This window comes from Cervus canadensis, chromosome 3 (genome assembly GCF_019320065.1).
Source record: "Cervus canadensis isolate Bull #8, Minnesota chromosome 3, ASM1932006v1, whole genome shotgun sequence".
Taxonomy (NCBI): domain Eukaryota; kingdom Metazoa; phylum Chordata; class Mammalia; order Artiodactyla; family Cervidae; genus Cervus; species Cervus canadensis.
Window position 1 is genome coordinate 101,770,377 of NC_057388.1, and position 19,392 is coordinate 101,789,768.

Sequence of the window (19,392 nt, forward strand, 5' to 3'; positions counted from 1 at the left end):
GGCTCCATACAACACTCATCTCTAGACACACAAGTTTCTTAATTGCCTTTGTGATTTCTGGTCAAATATATTTGAACATCATTTTCATTGCCTGTTAGGCTTTACTGTCACTCTTCAATATCATGCAAAAGTGTATTTTCATTCACGTTCCAGTTTTGCTGGAAATATCAATGTGTTAATACAATCAGTATCTGAATGGTTAGTTTTGACTGTTAGCTATGTATAAGTAAGGAGCGAAGAGTGTGTGATTTTCTGCTAAATGTTTAACATTTTTAAAGGCCAATGCCTTTTTATTAAAAAAAGAAAACTAGGCTTGAAGTATCACATACAGACAGAAGTCAAATATTTAAATATTTATGGAAGAATATTCAGTTTTTGGATTCAGTTCGGTTCAGTTGCTCAGTCATGTTTAACTCTTTGGGACCCCATGGACTGCAGCACACCAGGCTTCCCTGTCCATCGCCAACTCACAGAATTGACTCTAACTCATGTCCATTGAGTTGGTGATGCCATCCAACCATCTCATCCTCTCTTGTCCCCTTCTCCTCCCGCCTTCATCTTTCCCAGCATCAGGGTCTTTTCAAATGAGTCAGCTCTTCACATCAGGTAGCCAAAGTATTGGAATTTCAGCTTCAGCATCAGTCCTTCCAATGAATATTCGGGACTGATTTCCCTTAGGATAGACTGGTTGGATCTCCTTGCAGTCCAAGAGACTCTCAAGAGTCTTCTCCAACACCACAGTTCAAAAGTATCAATTCTTCAGTGTTCAGCTTTCTTTATGATCCAACTCTCACATCCATACATGACTACTGGAAAAAACATAGCTTTGACTAGACAGACCTTTGTTGGCAAATTAATGTCTCTGCTTTTTATTATTCTGTCTAGGTTGGTCATAGCTTTTCTTCCAGTTTTTGGATAAACGTACAAATAGCTGTATGTTTATCTGCAAAAACAAGAGTCTGAGCCATGAGTATGAGCTTAAAGTTTCTGTCATTGATAACTCCACCCTTAGAACAGTGGTGGGTAAAATGGAATTTAATAAACATAAAATGATTTATTTTTAACCTTCTGGATATGACAGTTATCACTGGAATCGTAACAAAGGAGTAACAATGGAAATGGGATGATTTGTAAGTGTTTATAGTTCTATCACCATTTAAACTGAGAATTATTATTCATTCTTGCTCTCTCCAAGACAAGATGATCTTGCATAAAAGATGAGAATAAAGTTTAAGCAAGAGGGGCAATATTATGTTTATACTTGCATTCTAATTGTGGAATCTTAGAGTAAGAAAGATTATTTAGTTCAGTCTTTTGAGGAATTTAGACCCCTTTTCAGCATCCCTCCCAGAAGTCCTCTAGCTATTCTCAACCACCTGTAGAGTCAATGTCTGAAACAGAGTATTTCTAGAGTGTTTAACAATAATGAGTCCTAGTCTAACGAAATTACTGATTTTGTTTTTGTGTTTAGATAAACAGCACAGTATATATCTATTCAATCGTTCGTATAAATGTTCATCTGAATATTGTGAAAAGTTAAATGTGAAAGAACAGATTATAGTCTGAAAATGGGTGTTTATACTTGAACAAGCAGAGATTTTGTGCACTATTAATTGTGGAGGTAACCACTAAAATGAAGAAGTGGAAAGTGTGTCTCAACAGGCAGGTAAGTGGTTAATTCCTAATGGTGTATTTTGGAAAATGGTATATCTACCTAGAGAACGTGCTGTCCTAGATAAACCCTTCCAACTCAGGATTAATGGATAGCAGCTTAAGGACTTTAGCTTGTATATCAGTTAGGTGTCATAGTTTCTTGGAAAAAATAGAGATAACTTTAATATAAGCAAGAAGAATAGAATTTATTTCAGTGATATGAGGTATTTCACTGAATGAAACAAAAACTATATATTTGATTAACATGTGGCAACATACTTATTTTGAAAATTTAGCCTCTTAAAAACTTAAGAAAGAAAATATATGTATATATGTGTTTATGTATATGTATGCATTGTAGGATTATCAAATAAATTATTTAAACTTTCATTTGAAAACAGAAAAATTCACTGCAGGTGTTTCTGAATACATTTTTACACCACAGAAAAGTATAAGTTGACATAAGTCTATTTTCAGAGACTTCTCTTTAACCCTGGACATCAACTCAGTTCCTTCTGTCGTAGGGGTATGGGAGACAATATGACCTCTGTCACTGAGTTCATCCTCCTGGGATTTCCTCTTGATACAAGGATTCAGATGCTCCTCTTTGGGCTCTTCTCCCTGTTCTATGTCCTCACCCTGCTGGGGAATGGGGTCATCCTGGGGCTCATCTCACTGGACTCCAGACTGCACACCCCCATGTACTTCTTCCTCTCACACCTGGCCATCGTTGACATGGCCTATGCCTGCAGCACGGTGCCCCAGATGCTGGTCAACCTCCTGAGTCCAGCCAAGCCCATCTCCTTTGCTGGCTGCATCACGCAGACCTTTCTTTTCCTGACATTTGCTGTCACAGAATGTCTGCTCCTGGTGGTGATGTCCTATGATCGGTATGTGGCCATCTGCCACCCCCTCCGGTATTCAGTCATCATGAACTGGAGAGTCTGCATCATGCTGGTGGTGACTTCCTGGACCATTGGAGTCCTTCTGTCTTTGGTTCATCTAGTGTTACTTTTACCCTTACCCTTCTGCATCACCCAGAAAATCGATCATTTCTTCTGTGAAATCATGGCTGTTCTCAAACTTGCTTGCGCAGATACACACATCAATGAGATAATGGTATTGGCTGGAGCAATTTCTGTGCTAGTGGGACCCTTCTCCTCAATTATAATCTCATATATGTGCATCCTCTGTGCCATCCTTAGGCTCCAGTCTGGGGAAGGGCAAAGAAAAGCCTTCTCCACCTGCTCATCTCACCTCTGTGTGGTTGGACTCTTTTATGGCACAGCCATTATCATGTATGTTGGACCCAGATATGGGAACCCCAAGGAACAGAAGAAATATCTTCTCCTGTTTCACAGCCTTTTCAATCCCATGCTCAATCCCCTTATCTATACGCTTAAGAATTCAGAAGTAAAGAATGCCATGAAGAAAGTGCTGGGAATAAAGAGAGTTTTATGAAAAGATGATCACATCAGGGTTGACAATGACCTAGGAGGATATTATTTCAAAAGCTCTCAAGCCCAACCCCACATAAGATTATCTGAGATGCTTATTAAAAATAAAGTAAATCTCCTGACCCACCATTAGATCACTGATTCAGTAGATGTGGGAAGTATTTTAGAAAACTGCACCTTTAAATATTATCATTATCCAAATATTACCAATAGCAATTTGTGATGCTGTTGAATGTTATAGACCAATATCTGGAAGTCACAGGTCTAGAATAATAGTCTTTATAATTTCTTCATTAAGCTATGTTCCAGCCGCATATCTGCCAAAATGTTTTCCTCGAATCTCCAGCTCTTGAAGAGGGCTTTAAAAATAAACTCTGGGGTCAAATGAGTTTGAGAGTTATTGCATATAAGATGATTCATTTTAGGGGGCTCACAATTCATACTATCATGGTAAAAACTGTAAAAATTACTATGGTAAATACAGAGGAATTCTATTCCAATTGTTAGCCAGTGTTTTCCAAACTTACTTGGTCACATGAAATTTTTTAAATAACATTTAATTAGCCATTTATTAGAACCAGAAATCTTGATATTGATTGATTCATTGTGAACACTTCCTCTATCTTCTCGAGCAAAATGATTTTTTGTTTCTGCACAGTGATCCTGTAAAGAGGATTAGGTCTAAATACACAGTGCTCTTCTCTATTATCTGGAAATGATAAATCCAACCCTCTAGTTCATCTTGGACAAGTATTCCAAAATACATCTCAGGGAATGCCCTCATTCAGTTTCACAGTCTTCTAAATTTGAGATTAAAAAATTTATTCTATATACATTTTCCTACTTACCCACTATATGAAATCAATCTATTTTTCTCTTTCAAGGATTTAAAGAGAAAACCAAGTTTCTCAAAGAAATCTGAAAGAATTTGCAAAGCTGATTACCTACCTAGTGTATAAGCTGTAGAAAAGTTTGATTGTTGTGTTTAGAAAATAGAGACGTGGGAGAAGTTCTATAAGAGAATATAGGAACATAGGAACAGGTGCAGGATAAATATGATGCTTGAAAAGGAAATGAATAAAGATAGAATGCCCAAGAGGCTAGTCGATCCTTTGGAGATTAAGAACAAAACAAAATAGGGAAAATACATGATTTATTACTCACTGGTTATTCTTACAATGAAAAAACCTCAAATGATAGCAACAGAAACAGAAATTTCCTGATACCCTATGTAGAATGCCATATAGATTACTATAATCTCAAAAGACAGAATTAAGTGAGGTATTTACACAGTTACAAAAATTTCCTCCAAATGATAAATAAATTTTTTAAGTATCAATATTTTGTGGCTAAATACACAGAGAGACAAAACTTTAAGAAGTTTGTTAACCTGAGTTTTCTACTGCTGGAAAAAAAACTCTATTTTTAAGGGATATAAAATAAATTGCATCTTTTGCAGATTCTGTTCAGTTCAGTCACTCGGTCATGTCCGACTCTTTGCAACGCATGGACTATAACACGCCAGGCTTCCCTGGACATCACCAACTCCCAGAGCAGATTATGTATTTTTAAATGTTATTTTGGAATATATTCAAGTCCCAACTACTTGGAAAATGGTAAAGCTTGGAGATAGGTAAAGGCTTTTAAGCAGAAATGTTTTCATTGTAAGTTAAACTCTAGAGTAGATTGAAGAAGTAAATTCTGTCAAGCTTTAGTAGAGTTAAGCTCTGCTGGACAATTAAGCATTTGGGAGATTAAGAGAAATTAGTTAACTGTATCAAAGTGTTTTATGTTATCGAACAAATATCATTTCAATAAGGGGGTCAGTGTTCTTGTTTAATGTTTAATGGGGTTAATCTTTAGTCCTTAATGAACTTTATACTTAATTAAATCAGGAAATAGTGTTCTAACACGGTTAATTAACCCTATCTGTGGGAATTTTTGATGATTAGACTGTGAGATCATAATTAGAACTAGACTGTGAAATCATAATTAGAACATTAGTGTTTATCCAATGTGGGGCTTTTTCACTGGGAGGTTATGGTCACTGAAGGATTTACTGACCCTCACATAACTCATGAGATAATCATGTTTAACATGGATGTCAATTTGAACCTTTATAACAACAGATATTTCTTCTCAGGAAAAGAATTACCTATACTCATTATCCAAAATCTTTCAGTTTTCCTTTAAAAAATCTGAGTGAGGAATAAAAAAACAAAACATGCTTCAAAGCCTGGAGTCAGAGCTAATGCAATTAAATAACATTGAAGGGTATTTTCTAAAATTAGAGTGTTGTTCAGTTGCTCAGTCGTGTCTGACTCTTTGCAATGTAGTGGACTGCACCACACCAAGCTTCTCTGTCCTTCACCGTCTCCCGAGTCAGTGATGCCATCCATACATCTTGTCCACTGTCGTCACTTCTTCTGCCTTCAATCTCTCCCGGCATCAGGGTCTTTTCAACAAGTCGGCTCTTGGAATCAGGTGTCCAAAGTATTGGAGCTTCAGTTTCAGTGTCAGTCCTTCCAATGAATATTCAGGACTGATTTCATTTCGGGTTGACTCCTTTGATCACCTTTCAGTCCCAGGGACTCTCAAGAGTCTTCTCCAACACTACAGTTCCTAAAGCATCAATTCTTTGGTGCTCAGCTTTCTTTATAGACCAACTCTCACATACATACCTGACTACTAGAAAAACCACAGCTTTGACTACACAGACCTTTGTTAGCAAAGTAATGTCTCTGATTTTTAATACACTGTCTAGGTTGGTCATAACTTTTTTTCCAAGGAGAAAGGCTCTTTTAATTTCATTGCTGCAGTCACCATCTGCAGTGATTTTGGAGTCCAAGAAAAAAAAGTCTCTCACTGTTTCCATTGTTTCCCCATCTATTTGCCGTGAAGTGATGGGACCAGATACCATGATCTTAGTTTTTTTAAGGTTGAATTTTAAGTAAGCTTTCTCACTCTCTTCTTTCACTTTCATCAAGAGGCTCTTTAGTTTCTCTTTGGTTCTGCCATTAGGGTGGTGCCTTCTGCATATCTGAGGTTACTGATATTTTTCCCAGCAATCTTGATTCTGACTTGTGCTTCATGCAGCCCGGCATTTCTCATGATGTACTCTGCATGTAAGTTTAATAAGCAGGGTGACAATATACAGCCTTAACGTACCTCTTTCCCAATTTGGAACCTGTCCATTTTTCCATAACCGGTTCTAACTGTTGATTCTTGACCTGCCTATAAGTTCTCAGGAGGAAGGTCAAGTAGTCTGGTACTCAAATCTCTTCAAGAATTTCCCACAGTTTATTGTAATCCACACAGTCAAAGGTTTTGGCGTAGTCAATATAAAGCAGAAGTAGATGTTTTCCTGGAATTCCCTTCCTTTTTCTGTGATCCAAAAGATGTTGGCAATTTGATCTCTGCTTCCTCTGCCATTTCTAAATCCAGCTTGTACATCTGGAAGTTCTCGGTTCATGTACTGTTGAAGCCCAGCTTGAAGTATTTTGAGCATTACCTTGCTAGCATGTGAAATGAGCACAATAGTGTCATAGTTTGAACATGTCTGCTTTGCATTTGAGAACTTGTCACACCTGGTAATGTATTTTTGTCATGATTATCATATATGATGTAATTCTCCACGCAAGAATACTAGAGTAGGTATCAGTTCCCTTCTCCAGGAGATCTTCCCGACCCAGGGATTGAACCTTCATCTCCTGCATTGCAGGCAAATTCTTTACCATCTGAGCTACCAGGGAAGCCCAAAATTAGGATAAATTTTGCAAAATAGGTCACAATTCTCATAATCAGAAACCAGTACTACTAGCTAAAGTTTCTCTTTCTTGAGCTGTACTCAGTAAGCAAATTCTGCCTCTTTAATTTCCCATTTTTCAGTATTCCAAAAGAAACATTGAACTTTTTATTTTTCAATAGATAATTACTCCAGAAATACTGTTAATAAAAATATTTTACAATTGTAATTTTCCATAAGTTACAATCCCAAGACTTTCATGACTTTCTGAAGATAGGTTCATCCTTGACTTGGATATTTATTTTATCAATTAAGTCACTAGTTGTTTTTTAAAAGCCATTAAGTTGCAAGCCAATTATTAAGATAATTTGGGAGGTATTTATATTATCAATGTATTGATTTTTATTTATTCTACTTTCAAGTGGAAATTATGTTCAAATCCTAGTGAACCTTGCTATAACCATAATGGTTAATGTCATTGTTGAGTTGCTAAGTCGTGTGTGACTCTTTGCAATCCCATGAGCTGCAATGTCCCGGGCTTCCCTGTCCTTCACCCTCTCCCAGAGTTTGCTCACACTCATGTCCATTGAGTTGATTATGCCATCCAACCATCTCATCCTCTGTCGACCCCTTCTTCTCCTACCCTCAGTCTTTCCCAGCATCAGGATCCTAAGATCAGTGATTATATAAAGTGCCCAATGCTGACAGATAATAAAATATTTGAAACCGTATTTATTGTAATTAAAAGGTGACTATATTATGTATGTTATTTTCCTTTGTATACATCTATGTTTTGTATATGGTTACTCTGATCACCTTTAGAAGTTGTCCACAAGTTAAAAGCTATGTCACCTTGATATGTAGGGGAAAAAAAATTGTAATTTTGGGATGATGCATTTCCCTACAGATTGTTTGGTAACATAAACATTTATATTTATTATTGTCTTAGTTAAATTTTTTACTTTTTTAATGGCCAAAAGAACATAGAAAACTATGTCCTAATCTAATCTATTGTTTTCACAGTATTTTAGTTTTTCTTTTATGTATTAGTTTCCTGATTTCCACATTTCTCCAGGGTAAATGAACTTAGAAACCATGTCCTAACCTATTGTTTTCACAATATTTTGGTTTTTCTTTTATATGTTGGTTTCCTGATTTCCACATTTTTGCAGGTCGCCAAGAACATTGAAAGAAAGAAAGAAAAGTCCCAATATTTACGGATTGTCTAATATGCACCTGGAATGTCACACAATTAGAAGCCTGCTTTGGTATCCCCAAAATGTGTGTTTCTTCTCACAGTGGGTCCATAGAGTAGGAACACAGGTGGACACATCCTCAAAACTTGGTAACTGAGCCCAGTTTCCCCCAAGTTTATGTCATGATCCCAGCAAGTTAGGAATCACACTATAATGCACTTATTAGTTCTTAACTTGCCTGATTGATTGATGTGAAATTTCCAGAATAGCATTTTAACTCCTTTATGTTCAGTAAAAGAATGCAGCAAAATTCAAATAAATATGACAACATCTGAGATACAAAATATTCTCTCATCCCCAGAAGAGGCAGGAGATTGCTAAGGGAAGCTGTCTTGGGGAGGGTCCTTTCCTCCACTTCTCTTAGGGACTGGACTCTGAATGGAGATTAGAGATTCTCAGAAAACCCTCCCTTAGGTGGCGTCTAATAAGTCCCTTGGGATACCTGTCCCTTTGGACTCCCCAGTCCATCCCCTGCCTCCATAACCAGCTCTCTGCAGCATCTGAACACCGTAAGTTGTTACCGGGAATCAGCTGCTTTTTCAGGATGCTTTCCTCCCACCTCTGCTCAACACAAGGGGCCCAGATCACACTGGGGAGAAGCTGAACTACAGAGCTTAATGCCGGGAGCTTATTCCTTGTCACACTGGTTCAGCTTCCTTACGGTTCAGCTGAACCATCTGGAGATTTGAGAACCACAGCAGTGCTAGGACTCATGAAATCCAAATAATGCCAAGTATTCAGGGACGGTAAGGAGTGATGTTTTCTCAGGGGGGTGCCCTGGGGCTGTCTGTGGGGATGAGAAGGGAAACAGAAAAGAAGAGTTGCTTTGTCTCCCCTCCCCAGGGGAGCTGGGCTTGTGCTACATGTCACAGCCACCCTTCCAGTGAACCCTCAAGAGCTACAGCGAGGTTGAGCCCATCAGAGAATAAACCTCCTTTTCTGAGGATCTGGTCCCATTTCCAATCTGGAGCAGAGGTGAGGGCTCTACAGCTCCCATAGAAGCTCCCCAAGGCAGGACCCCCTCCAGCCTGCAGATGCTTTCCTCTTCTGAGGTCGAGTCCAAATGGGGGCGCTAACCAGGTTGCCTTATTTTATTTTACCATTTATTTCTCTTAGATCTGATGTGGCATGTAGTTTATTATTATTATTAGCTATTATTGTTACCACTACAAGTCGCAGAAAGAGAAATAAATATTCTCTGTTAATGGTAAAAATACATGCTCATCATTCATATTCTGTATGAGTAATTAGATGCACATTTTATAAACAAAGTATGCAAGGATGTTTAGGATTTGGTTAATTTTGTGTTATTGGTGGAGAAATATCCATGCAATAAAGATTTACTTGAAAAAGATAACACTAAAAAAGAAAGAAATTTCTGTATTGGGGATTTAAATGGAACATTTGGAAATTTTCCAAGCTGAAGGAAACCATTATATGTATATTATGGAAAGGTGTTGCATTTCAGGATTATCAGCATATTGGTTATTGTATAAATTATGCATTTATATTATGGTAGGCATAGTCACAATATATACTAAATCCATGAGAACATATTTATTACAGTGCATCATGAAGCCAAATGGACATTAAATCCATGTCTTATATTTATCTTTCATTAAATGTAGCATTAAAGACTATCAGGCAGCTAGAATGTACTCAGTAAGTATGAGTAACTTATATTTTCTGTAGGTTGGAGGATAAGTTTTTGTGTAAAGAAAAGGACCAAGAGGTTAAGAAGTGGAATAGCAAGGAAGGAGAAGGATGAGATCGTCAATAATTCTTTACATTTTCTTTTCATAGGATGTGCTCACTTTTTCCATTTTATGTGCACATTTTTACTATATATCCCCACTCTTTCTCCTGAAGCATATTTTCACAGTCATGTCTTCACAGAGCCCAGAACCATCAACCTGCTTCACTATGTACTTCCACAGTACCTGGTATATAGGAAGCACTCAATAGCATGATCAATTATCATTAACCTTTAACAGATTCTCAAATAGCCTTTCATTATGTGAAACTGACAGTTCTCTATGCTCAGCAGTAGTTCTTGTATCTGGGAAAAGTCACTTATCAGTCCTTACCTCATACAACAACTTTGCGAAGTCTTGGCTTAGCCCTACATAAGCACTAAGATGAATTAGTTTTCAGTTCTTCCTTATTACTTGCTAGTAAACACCCTTACAGTTCAACTGAGCTACGGATAAACATGGGTGATCATCTTAGGAGTTCTTCTTCACACATGCCTACTTAGTAAAGAACTTTCCAACTCCCTGTTGCTTCAAAATTTACTTTTTAAGATAAAGGTTTCATCAGGTTCTGATGTTTTATTTATATATAAAATTATTTCCTTCTTAAATATTTACCTTAGGACTGTAGAGTTGCCTGATTATTTATTAACCAGATAATAATTTGCCATTTTTTAACTCTGGAACTGACATATGTGAATTAATAGACATCACTATGCTTATAAGGTATGCTTGGAACTATACTTCCCCTTTAACCCCACCAGCAGTTTAAGTTGAATCTGTTTGCATTCCATTTGACTGTTTTTAACTAATATTAGATATGTAGATAGCTAATAAAAATAAGGAAAACTAAAGAAGTGTATCTAAAATTACTTAAAACAATTTATAAATTCTTTAGTTATTCTTATTAAAATTTTAAAATCCTATTTTAGTCCAAATCACTGGGGTGAAATTCTTGTGAATTTCTATACTTTCTTTGGGACAAATGAGCTGAACTTGAAATAGTGATAGTAGAATATATTTTAAAAGACACCAGACCTGAGATAAGAACATCACAATTTAGATGTTTACTCATTTGTTTATGTTTATTACTTTGTCATTCAACAACTATTTATTAACTGCCAGGGGTATAAAAATGAACAAGCGTATTCCTGTGCTTTAAAATAAATCTAATTTGAAATAAATATGGCTACTGTTCTTAAAAGAATATACATGCATTCTGACCTTTTTCATCTGTCTTTCACTTTCAGTATAAAAAAATCATGATTTGTACTGTATCTCTTCTTCCATTTGTATTTTCCTATAAAGGAAAATTGGAAAAGGAAATTGCTATTTTAGGAGGAGATGGATTCAAATATATTGTAGATCTTTCACAGTCAAATATTCTTACATGTTGTATGTGCTTAAAAAATATAGAAAGTTTGTTAAACACAGAAATGTTTAATATTAACCTAAGGTCAAATAATCCCTGGTAATATATAGGGACTTTTTATTGTATTAGTTAGGTTACTTTTGTGTCCAGGCAATTTGACAACTTATGAATAATGCTGAGGAGGAAAGAGACATCTCATCTGTAGTTGTTAGGAAGGAATCCATTTCTTTCCCTGAGTTTCACTTTAGTGAGGTTACCTTGGTCCGGGGTCTGGTCCTCACTTTTTAGATCCAGCTTTGAAAAGTGTTCAGGAACTACATCACGCTATGTAAACCACAATTGGATAATGCATAAGCCAGAACATCTAAATGTTTTCATTTAGAATTTGCACTGCAATTGCATAATAAGCAAACAACTTTGCTGAGTGATGCATTCCTCTTCTTCGTTGGTGGCTCAGCTGGTAAAGAATCTGCCTGCAATGTGGGAGACCTGGATTCAATCCCTGGTTTCGGAAGATTCCCTGGAGAAGGGAAAGGCTACCCACTCCAGTATTCTGGCCTGGAGAATTCCATGGGCAGATAGTCCATGGGGACATGAAGAGTTGGACACAACTGAGCATTCTCTTAAGTGTTAAGTCTTTAGTTAAACAGTGAATTGGTGAGCACAAAATCAGAGGAGGAGGGGCTAGTCAGGGATCTCACTGACGAGCATTATGAGGCTGGTCATCCAAACCATCCATCTAGACTGTGGACATAGAATTGCCTGATGCGTAGAGTCCTTGTGTCAACTGGTCAGGCTTCCCTTTCCCTGAAGGTCTGTAAGATGCACAGACAGCGCGGCCTCTCTGACCTCTGTCTGTGCTCTGTACGGAGCAGCTCCTTCCTTTCACCCACAGTCTTTCTTTCTCTAACAGGAACTCACTCAAGTGACTACATTCGCGGTCAATCGCATCTTTCTGCCCCGCCTCCCTAGTACTGTTTCAAAGCACCTTACGTGGACTTCTGGAGATTCCCAAAACTCATCAGTCACGTGTTTCTTGATATTATCTTGTTTTTACCTATAGTTTGTTATTCTCATCACTTCGGTATATGTTTCCAAGTTTCTCTCTGAAAATTCAATTCTGTCTCTTACATCCATGTTGATATCTCCACTGGTATAGAGGACAGGTAAATTAGGTGTGGCCAAAAAAGCACTTTTTTTCACACTAATCCTAAAAATGTAGCTAAACCTCAAGCTACTTGTTTTTGCAATGGCACTGACAAATGTTTGCACTAAAAATTATGTTGAATTTTGACATAGTTGATTGAGGAAACTATCATCCAAGATACAAGGTAAGAAAACAAAGTTTAATTTACCAAATCACAAACTCATAGACTAGATATCTTACCACTGAGATACTAATGCTGCCATTTGTCAAGAGGCAAGCTGAATTTATCATTGTTTCTATTAGATACTTATAAAGTATGTATTAATCCTTATTGCTGATTTCAGTCACTATGCTTTTTTTGTTTACATGGTAATATGTTTTGGATTTCAGATATAAAACATTTCCCAAATATGGAGGATTGAATTAATAGCAAGATGGGTCTAGTTCCTGATTCTAGGCTATGATCAATCTAATTCTCTTTTAAAAAATGTTTTCCAGTTTTATTGAGATATCATTAATATATAGTATTATCTAAATTTAAGGTATACACTGTAATGATTTAAGTTACAAATGCTGTAAAATGATCACCACAATAAATCTAGTAAACATCTATCATAGCATATAGTTAATAGGTACTCTAGTATAAAATAATTTTTTTAATTTTAAAAACTAAAAAATAAATTTAAAAATCCATCTCACATGTTGATAACCGAAAAAAGAGAAACTGTGTTTTTTTTCTTGTGGTTAGAAGTCATAGGGTTTTGACTGTCTTATACCTTTTAAATACACCTTAGAGTAACGTTAATTATATTCATTATGTTAGCTATAGTCACTAGTGCTTATTTATCTTATTTTTTTTTTTATTAGTTGGAGGCTAATTACTTCACAACATTTCAGTGGGTTTTGTCATACATTGATATGAATCAGCCATAGATTTACACGTATTCCCCATCCCGATCCCCCCTCCCACCTCCCTCTCCACCCGATTCCTCTGGGTCTTCCCAGTGCACCAGGCCCGAGCACCTGTCTCATGCATCCCACCTGGGCTGGTGATCTGTTTCACCATAGATAGTATACATGCTGTTCCTTTGAAATATCCCACCCTCACCTTCTCCCACAGAGTTCAAAAGTCTGTTCTGTATTTCTGTGTCTCTTTTTCTGTTTTGCATATAGGGTTATCGTTATCACCTTTCTAAATTCCATATATATGTGTTAGTATGCTGTAATGTTCTTTATCTTTCTGGCTTTCTTCACTCTGTATAAGGGGCTCCAGTTTCATCCATCTCATTAGGACTGATTCAAATGAATTCTTTTTAACGGCTGAGTAATATTCCATGGTGTTTATGTACCACAGCTTCCTTATCCATTCATCTGCTGATGGGCATCTAGGTTGCTTCCATGTCCTGGCTATAATAAACAGTGCTGCGATGAACATTGGGGTGCATGTGTCTCTTTCAGATCTGGTTTCCTCAGTGTGTATGCCCAGAAGTGGGATTGCTGGGTCATATGGCAGTTCTATTTCCAGTTTTTTAAGAAATCTCCACACTGTTTTCCATAGCGGCTGTACTAGTTTGCATTCCCACCAACAGTGTTAAGAGGGTTCCCTTTTCTCCACACCCTCTCCAGCATTTATTGCTTGTAGACTTTTGGATAGCAGCCATCCTGACTGGTGTGTAATGGTACCTCATTGTGGTTTTGATTTGCATTTCTCTAATAATGAGTGATGTTGAGCATCTTTTCATGTGTTTGTTAGCCATCTGTGTGTCTTCTTTGGAGAAATGTCTATTTAGTTCTTTGGCCCATTTTTTGTTTGGATCATTTATTTTTCTGGAATTGAGCTTCAGGAGTTGCTTGTATATTTTTGAGATTAATCCTTTGTCTGTTTCTTCATTTGCTATTATTTTCTCCCAATCTGAGGGCTGTCTTTTCACCTTACTTATAGTTTCCTTTGTTGTGCAAAAGCTTTTAAGTTTCATTAGGTCCCATTTGTTTATTTTTCCTTTTATTTCCAATATTCTGGGAGGTGGGTCACAGAGGATCTTGCTGTGATTTATGTCGGAGAGTGTTTTGCCTATGTTCTCCCCTAGGAGTTTTATAGTTTCTGGTCTTACATTTAGATCTTTAATCCATTTTGAGTTTATTTTTGTGTATGGTGTTAGAAAGTGGATGAAATGGACAAATTCTTAGAAAAGTATAACTTTCCAAAACTGAACCAGGAAGAAATAGAAGATCTTAACAGACCCATCACAAGCAAGGAAATCGAAACTGTAATCAAAAATCTTCCAGCAAACAAAAGCCCAGGACCAGATGGCTTCACAGCTGAATTCTACCAAAAATTTAGAGAAGAGCTAACACCTATCTTACTCAAACTCTTCCAGAAAATTGCAGAAGAAGGTAAACTTCCAAACTCATTCTATGAGGTCACCATCACCCTAATTCCAAAACCAGACAAAGATGCCACAAAAAAAGAAAACTACAGGCCAATATCACTGATGAACATAGATGCAAAAATCCTTAACAAAATTCTAGCAAACAGAATCCAACAACATATTAAAAAAATCATACACCATGACCAAGTGGGCTTTATCCCAGGAATGCAAGGATTCTTTAATATCCGCAAATCAATCAATGTAATACACCACATTAACAAATTGAAAGATAAAAACCATATGATTACCTCAATAGATGCAGAGAAAGCCTTTGACAAAATTCAACACTCATTTATGATTAAAACTCTCCAGAAAGCAGGAATAGAAGGAACATACATCAACATAATAAAAGCTATATATGACAAACCCACAGCAAGCATCACCCTCAATGGTGAAAAATTGAAAGCATTTCCCCTGAAATCAGGAACAAGACAAGGGTGCCCACTCTCACCACTACTGTTCAACATAGTGTTGGAAGTTTTGGCCACAGCAATCAGAGCAGAAAAAGAAGTAAAAGGAATCCAGATAGGAAAAGAAGAAGTGAATCTCTCGCTGTTTGCAGATGACATGATCCTCTACATAGAAAACCCTAAAGACTCTACCAGAAAATTACTAGAGCTAATCAATGAATATAGTAAAGTTGCAGGATATAAAATTAACACACAGAAATCCCTTGCATTCCTATACACTAACAATGAGAAAACAGAAAGAGAAATTAAGGAAACAATACCATTCACCATTGCAACAAAAAGAATAAAATACTTAGGAGTACATCTACCTAAAGAAACAAAAGACCTATACATAGAAAACTATAAAACACTAATGAAAGAAATCAAAGAGGACACAAACAGATGGAGAAACATACCGTGTTCATGGATTGGAAGAATCAATATTGTCAAAATGGCTATTCTACCCAAAGCAGTGTATAGATTCAATGCAATCCCTATCAAGCTACCAACGGTATTTTTCACAGAACTAGAACAAATAATTTCACAATTTGTATGGAAATACAAAAAAACCTCGAATAGCCAAAGTAATCTTGAGAAAGAAGAATGGAAGTGGAGGAATCAACCTGCCTGACTTCAGACTCTACTGCAAAGCCACAGTCATCAAGACAGTATGGTACTGGCACAAAGACAGAAATATAGATCAATGGAACAGAATAGAAAGCCCAGAGATAACTCCACGAGCCTATGGACACCTTATCTTTGACAAAGGAGGCAAGGATATACAATGGAAAAAAGACAACCTCTTTAACAAGTGGTGCTGGGAAAACTGGTCAACCACTTGTAAAAGAATGAAACTATTTATCTTATAACTAGAAGCTTGTCCCTATTGAGTATGTTCACCTAGTTTCCCCTCCGTACCTACCCTTCAATCCTGGTAACCACAAATGTAATCCCTTGTCTATCAGTTTGGTGGTTGGTTTTTAGCTCCCACATATAAATGAGATCATACAGTATTTGTCTTTCTCTGTCTCATTTATTTCCCTAAGCAGAATGCCCTCAAGGTCAGTTCATGTCACAAATGGCAGGATTCCCTTCTTTCTATGGCTGAATACACAGCCAAACACTCTCTACTTCTTTATCCTCTCATCTGTTGGAGAACACTTAGGCTGTTTCCATGTCTTGACTATTGTAAGTAATGCTGATGTGAGCATGGGGGTACAGATACTTCTTGAGTTAGTGGTTTGGTTTTTTTTTTTTTCCTTCAGATAAATGCCCAGGAGAAATTGCTAGATCGTATGGTAATTCCATTTTTATTTTCAGGGAAACCTTCCTATTGTTTTTCACAGTAATTGTAACAATTTTCACTTCCACCAACAGTGTAAAAGGGTTCCCTTTCCTTCACATCTTTGTCAACATTTGTCATCTCTTCTCTTTTTGATCATAACCATTCTAACAGGCATGATGTGATATGTCACTGTGATATTGATTTAATTTGTCTCATATTGAGTGAAACTGAATAACTTTTCAGGTACCTGTTGGTTATCTGTATGTATTCTTTGTGAAAAAGTCCATTCAGATTCTTTATCCACATTTAGATTGGACTATTTGCTTTTTTGCTGCTGAGTTGTATGGAGTTTTTTAATATAGATTTTGAATATTAACCCCTTGTTCAATATATATGGTTTGAAAGTAGCTTTTCCCATGCCTTATGTTGTCTTTTCATTCTATTCATCTTTCATTTTTTTGCTGTGCAGAACCGTCTTGGTTTGAGGTAGTTCCACTTGCTTATTTTTTATTTTGCTTTAGATGTCATGTCAAAAAATTCATTGCCAAGAGCCATGTCAAAGATCTTTTATTTTATGTTTTATTTATTTCTTTGTAGTTTCAGTTCTTATGTTTAAGACTTTAATCCACTCTGTGCTAATTTGTGTGAGTGGTGTAAGATAGGAGTCTAATTTCATTCTTTTATATATGAATATCCAATTTGCACATTTACTGAAGACTGGCCTTTCTCCATTGTGTATTCTTGGCCCCCTTGTTAAATATTAGTTGAATATATTTGCAGGGATTTATATCTGTGCCCTCAATCCTGTTTAATTGGTCTGTGTTTCTGTTTTTATGCCAGTAATGTACTGTTTTGACTAATGTTACTTTGTAATATAGCTTGAGATCTAGAAGTAGAAAGCCTTAAGCTTTGTTCTTCTTTCTCAGGATTGCCTTGGCTATTCTGGGATTTTGGCGATTCCTTAAATATCTAGGATTATTTTTCTAGTTCTGTTAGAAATACCATTGGAATTTTGATAGGGGCTGCACTGAATTCATCTACGGCTTTTGGTAACATATACTAATTCTTCCAATCTGTGAACATGGGATTTAAATGCCAATCATTTCTGATTCTTTCTACTACCCAGTAGTTCTCCTACTGATTTGGACATAAGTAGCTCTGAGAAAATCCATATTTCATGATTATTTTCTTGTAATCTGGCTTGATATTTCTTAATTTCAGGACAGTGTCAGTGGCTCTAGGTAAGTCTGTATTGATACATATTTCTCTTCTGTAAAATTGAATATTAGATTGAGAATTTAATCTATTGAACACTTAACTTTAGAGAGAAATCCTGTCTTTCTTTCCTTTTTTGCTTCCTTCTGCCTTCCTTTCACCCTTCCCTAACTTTTCTATTCTTTCTTTCCTTATTTGCAAATCAATGAGTTCTTAAAGATGTTTATTAATAGTTTTCCATATACCAAAAATATATGAAGTATTAAATAAAATAGATGTCACATAACTGCCTGGTTCTCTCTTAATAGTGAAATGGAGAAAAATCAGACGATGGTTACAGAGTTCATCCTACTGGGATTTTGTCTTGGTCCAAGGATTCATTTATTCCTTTTTGGACTCTTCTTCCTGTTCTATCTCCTCACCCTGATGGGGAACGGGGTCATCCTGGGGCTCATCTCACTGGACTCCAGACTGCACACCCCCATGTACTTCTTCCTCTCACACCTGGCCATCGTTGACATGGCCTACGCCTGCAACACGGTGCCCCAGATGCTGGTCAACCTCCTGAGTCCAGCCAAGCCCGTCTCCTTTGCTGGCTGCATCATACAGACCTTTCTTTTTCTGACTTTTGCTCTGACAGAATGTCTGCTCCTGGTGGTGATGTCCTATGATCGGTATGTGGCCATCTGCCACCCCCTCCGATATTCTGTCCTTGTGAGCTGGAGAGTCAGCATCAGCCTGGTGGTGACTTCCTGGACATGTGGCTCCCTTCTGGCCCTGGTCCATGTGGGTCTCGCCCTGAGACTGCCCTTCTGTGGGCCTCATGAAATCAACCAGTTCTTCTGTGAAATCCTGTCTGTCCTCAAGCTGGCCTGTGCTGACACCAGGCTCAACCAAGTTGTCATCTTCTCGGCCTGTGTGTTTATCTTACTGGGGCCCCTCGGCCTGGTGCTTCTCTCCTACATGCGCATCCTGGCCTCCATCCTAAGGATCCAATCAGGTGAAGGCCGCGGAAAGGCCTTCTCCACCTGCTCCTCCCACCTCTGTGTGGTCGGGCTCTTCTTTGGCAGTGCCATCATCATGTACATGGCCCCCAAGTCCCGCCACCCTGAGGAGCAGCAGAAGATCCTTTTTCTGTTTTACAGTCTTTTCAACCCCATGCTGAACCCGCTGATCTACAGCCTGAGGAATGCAGAGGTCAAGGGTGCCCTGAGGAGAGCACTGTTCAAGGAGAGTCATTTCTAACTGGTGACATTTGAATCCAAAAAAGTTCTCTGCTCTCTTATGTGTGCTTTGATGACACAAGAATAAGACTTCCCTCTTCCTTTGAAGGAAAAGTTTTAGCTATATTGCATTCATTGATTTTTCTATCAGATGTGACTTTATTGTTATTGTTCAGTCACTAGGCAGGTCCCATGAATTCCATGAACTGCACTCCAGGCTTCCCTGTCTTTCACTATCTCCCAGAGTTTGCTCAAACTCACGTCCATTGAGTCAGTGATGCTATCCCACCATCTCATCTTCTGTCACCCACCTCTCCTGTCCTCAGTCTTTCCCAGCATCAGAGTCTTCCAATGAGTCAGCTCTTCACATCAGGTGGCCAAAGTATGGAGCTTCAGCTTCAGCATCAGTC

The 19,392-nt window shown here is 37.5% G+C and overlaps 2 protein-coding genes across 2 annotated transcripts; both read left to right on the top strand.

Moving 5' to 3' along the window:
- The first annotated feature begins 2,181 nt into the window (after window positions 1–2,181).
- LOC122437996 (olfactory receptor 13) lies at window positions 2,182–3,116 on the top strand. The gene has a single exon (XM_043462462.1). It carries the CDS (start codon window positions 2,182–2,184, stop codon window positions 3,112–3,114), a length of 933 nt encoding a protein of 310 aa, XP_043318397.1. The 3' UTR covers window positions 3,115–3,116.
- Window positions 3,117–18,071: 14,955 nt separating this feature from the next.
- LOC122437997 (olfactory receptor 2A1/2A42-like) lies at window positions 18,072–19,004 on the top strand. The gene has a single exon (XM_043462463.1). It carries the CDS (start codon window positions 18,072–18,074, stop codon window positions 19,002–19,004), a length of 933 nt encoding a protein of 310 aa, XP_043318398.1.
- The last annotated feature ends 388 nt before the right edge of the window (window positions 19,005–19,392 follow it).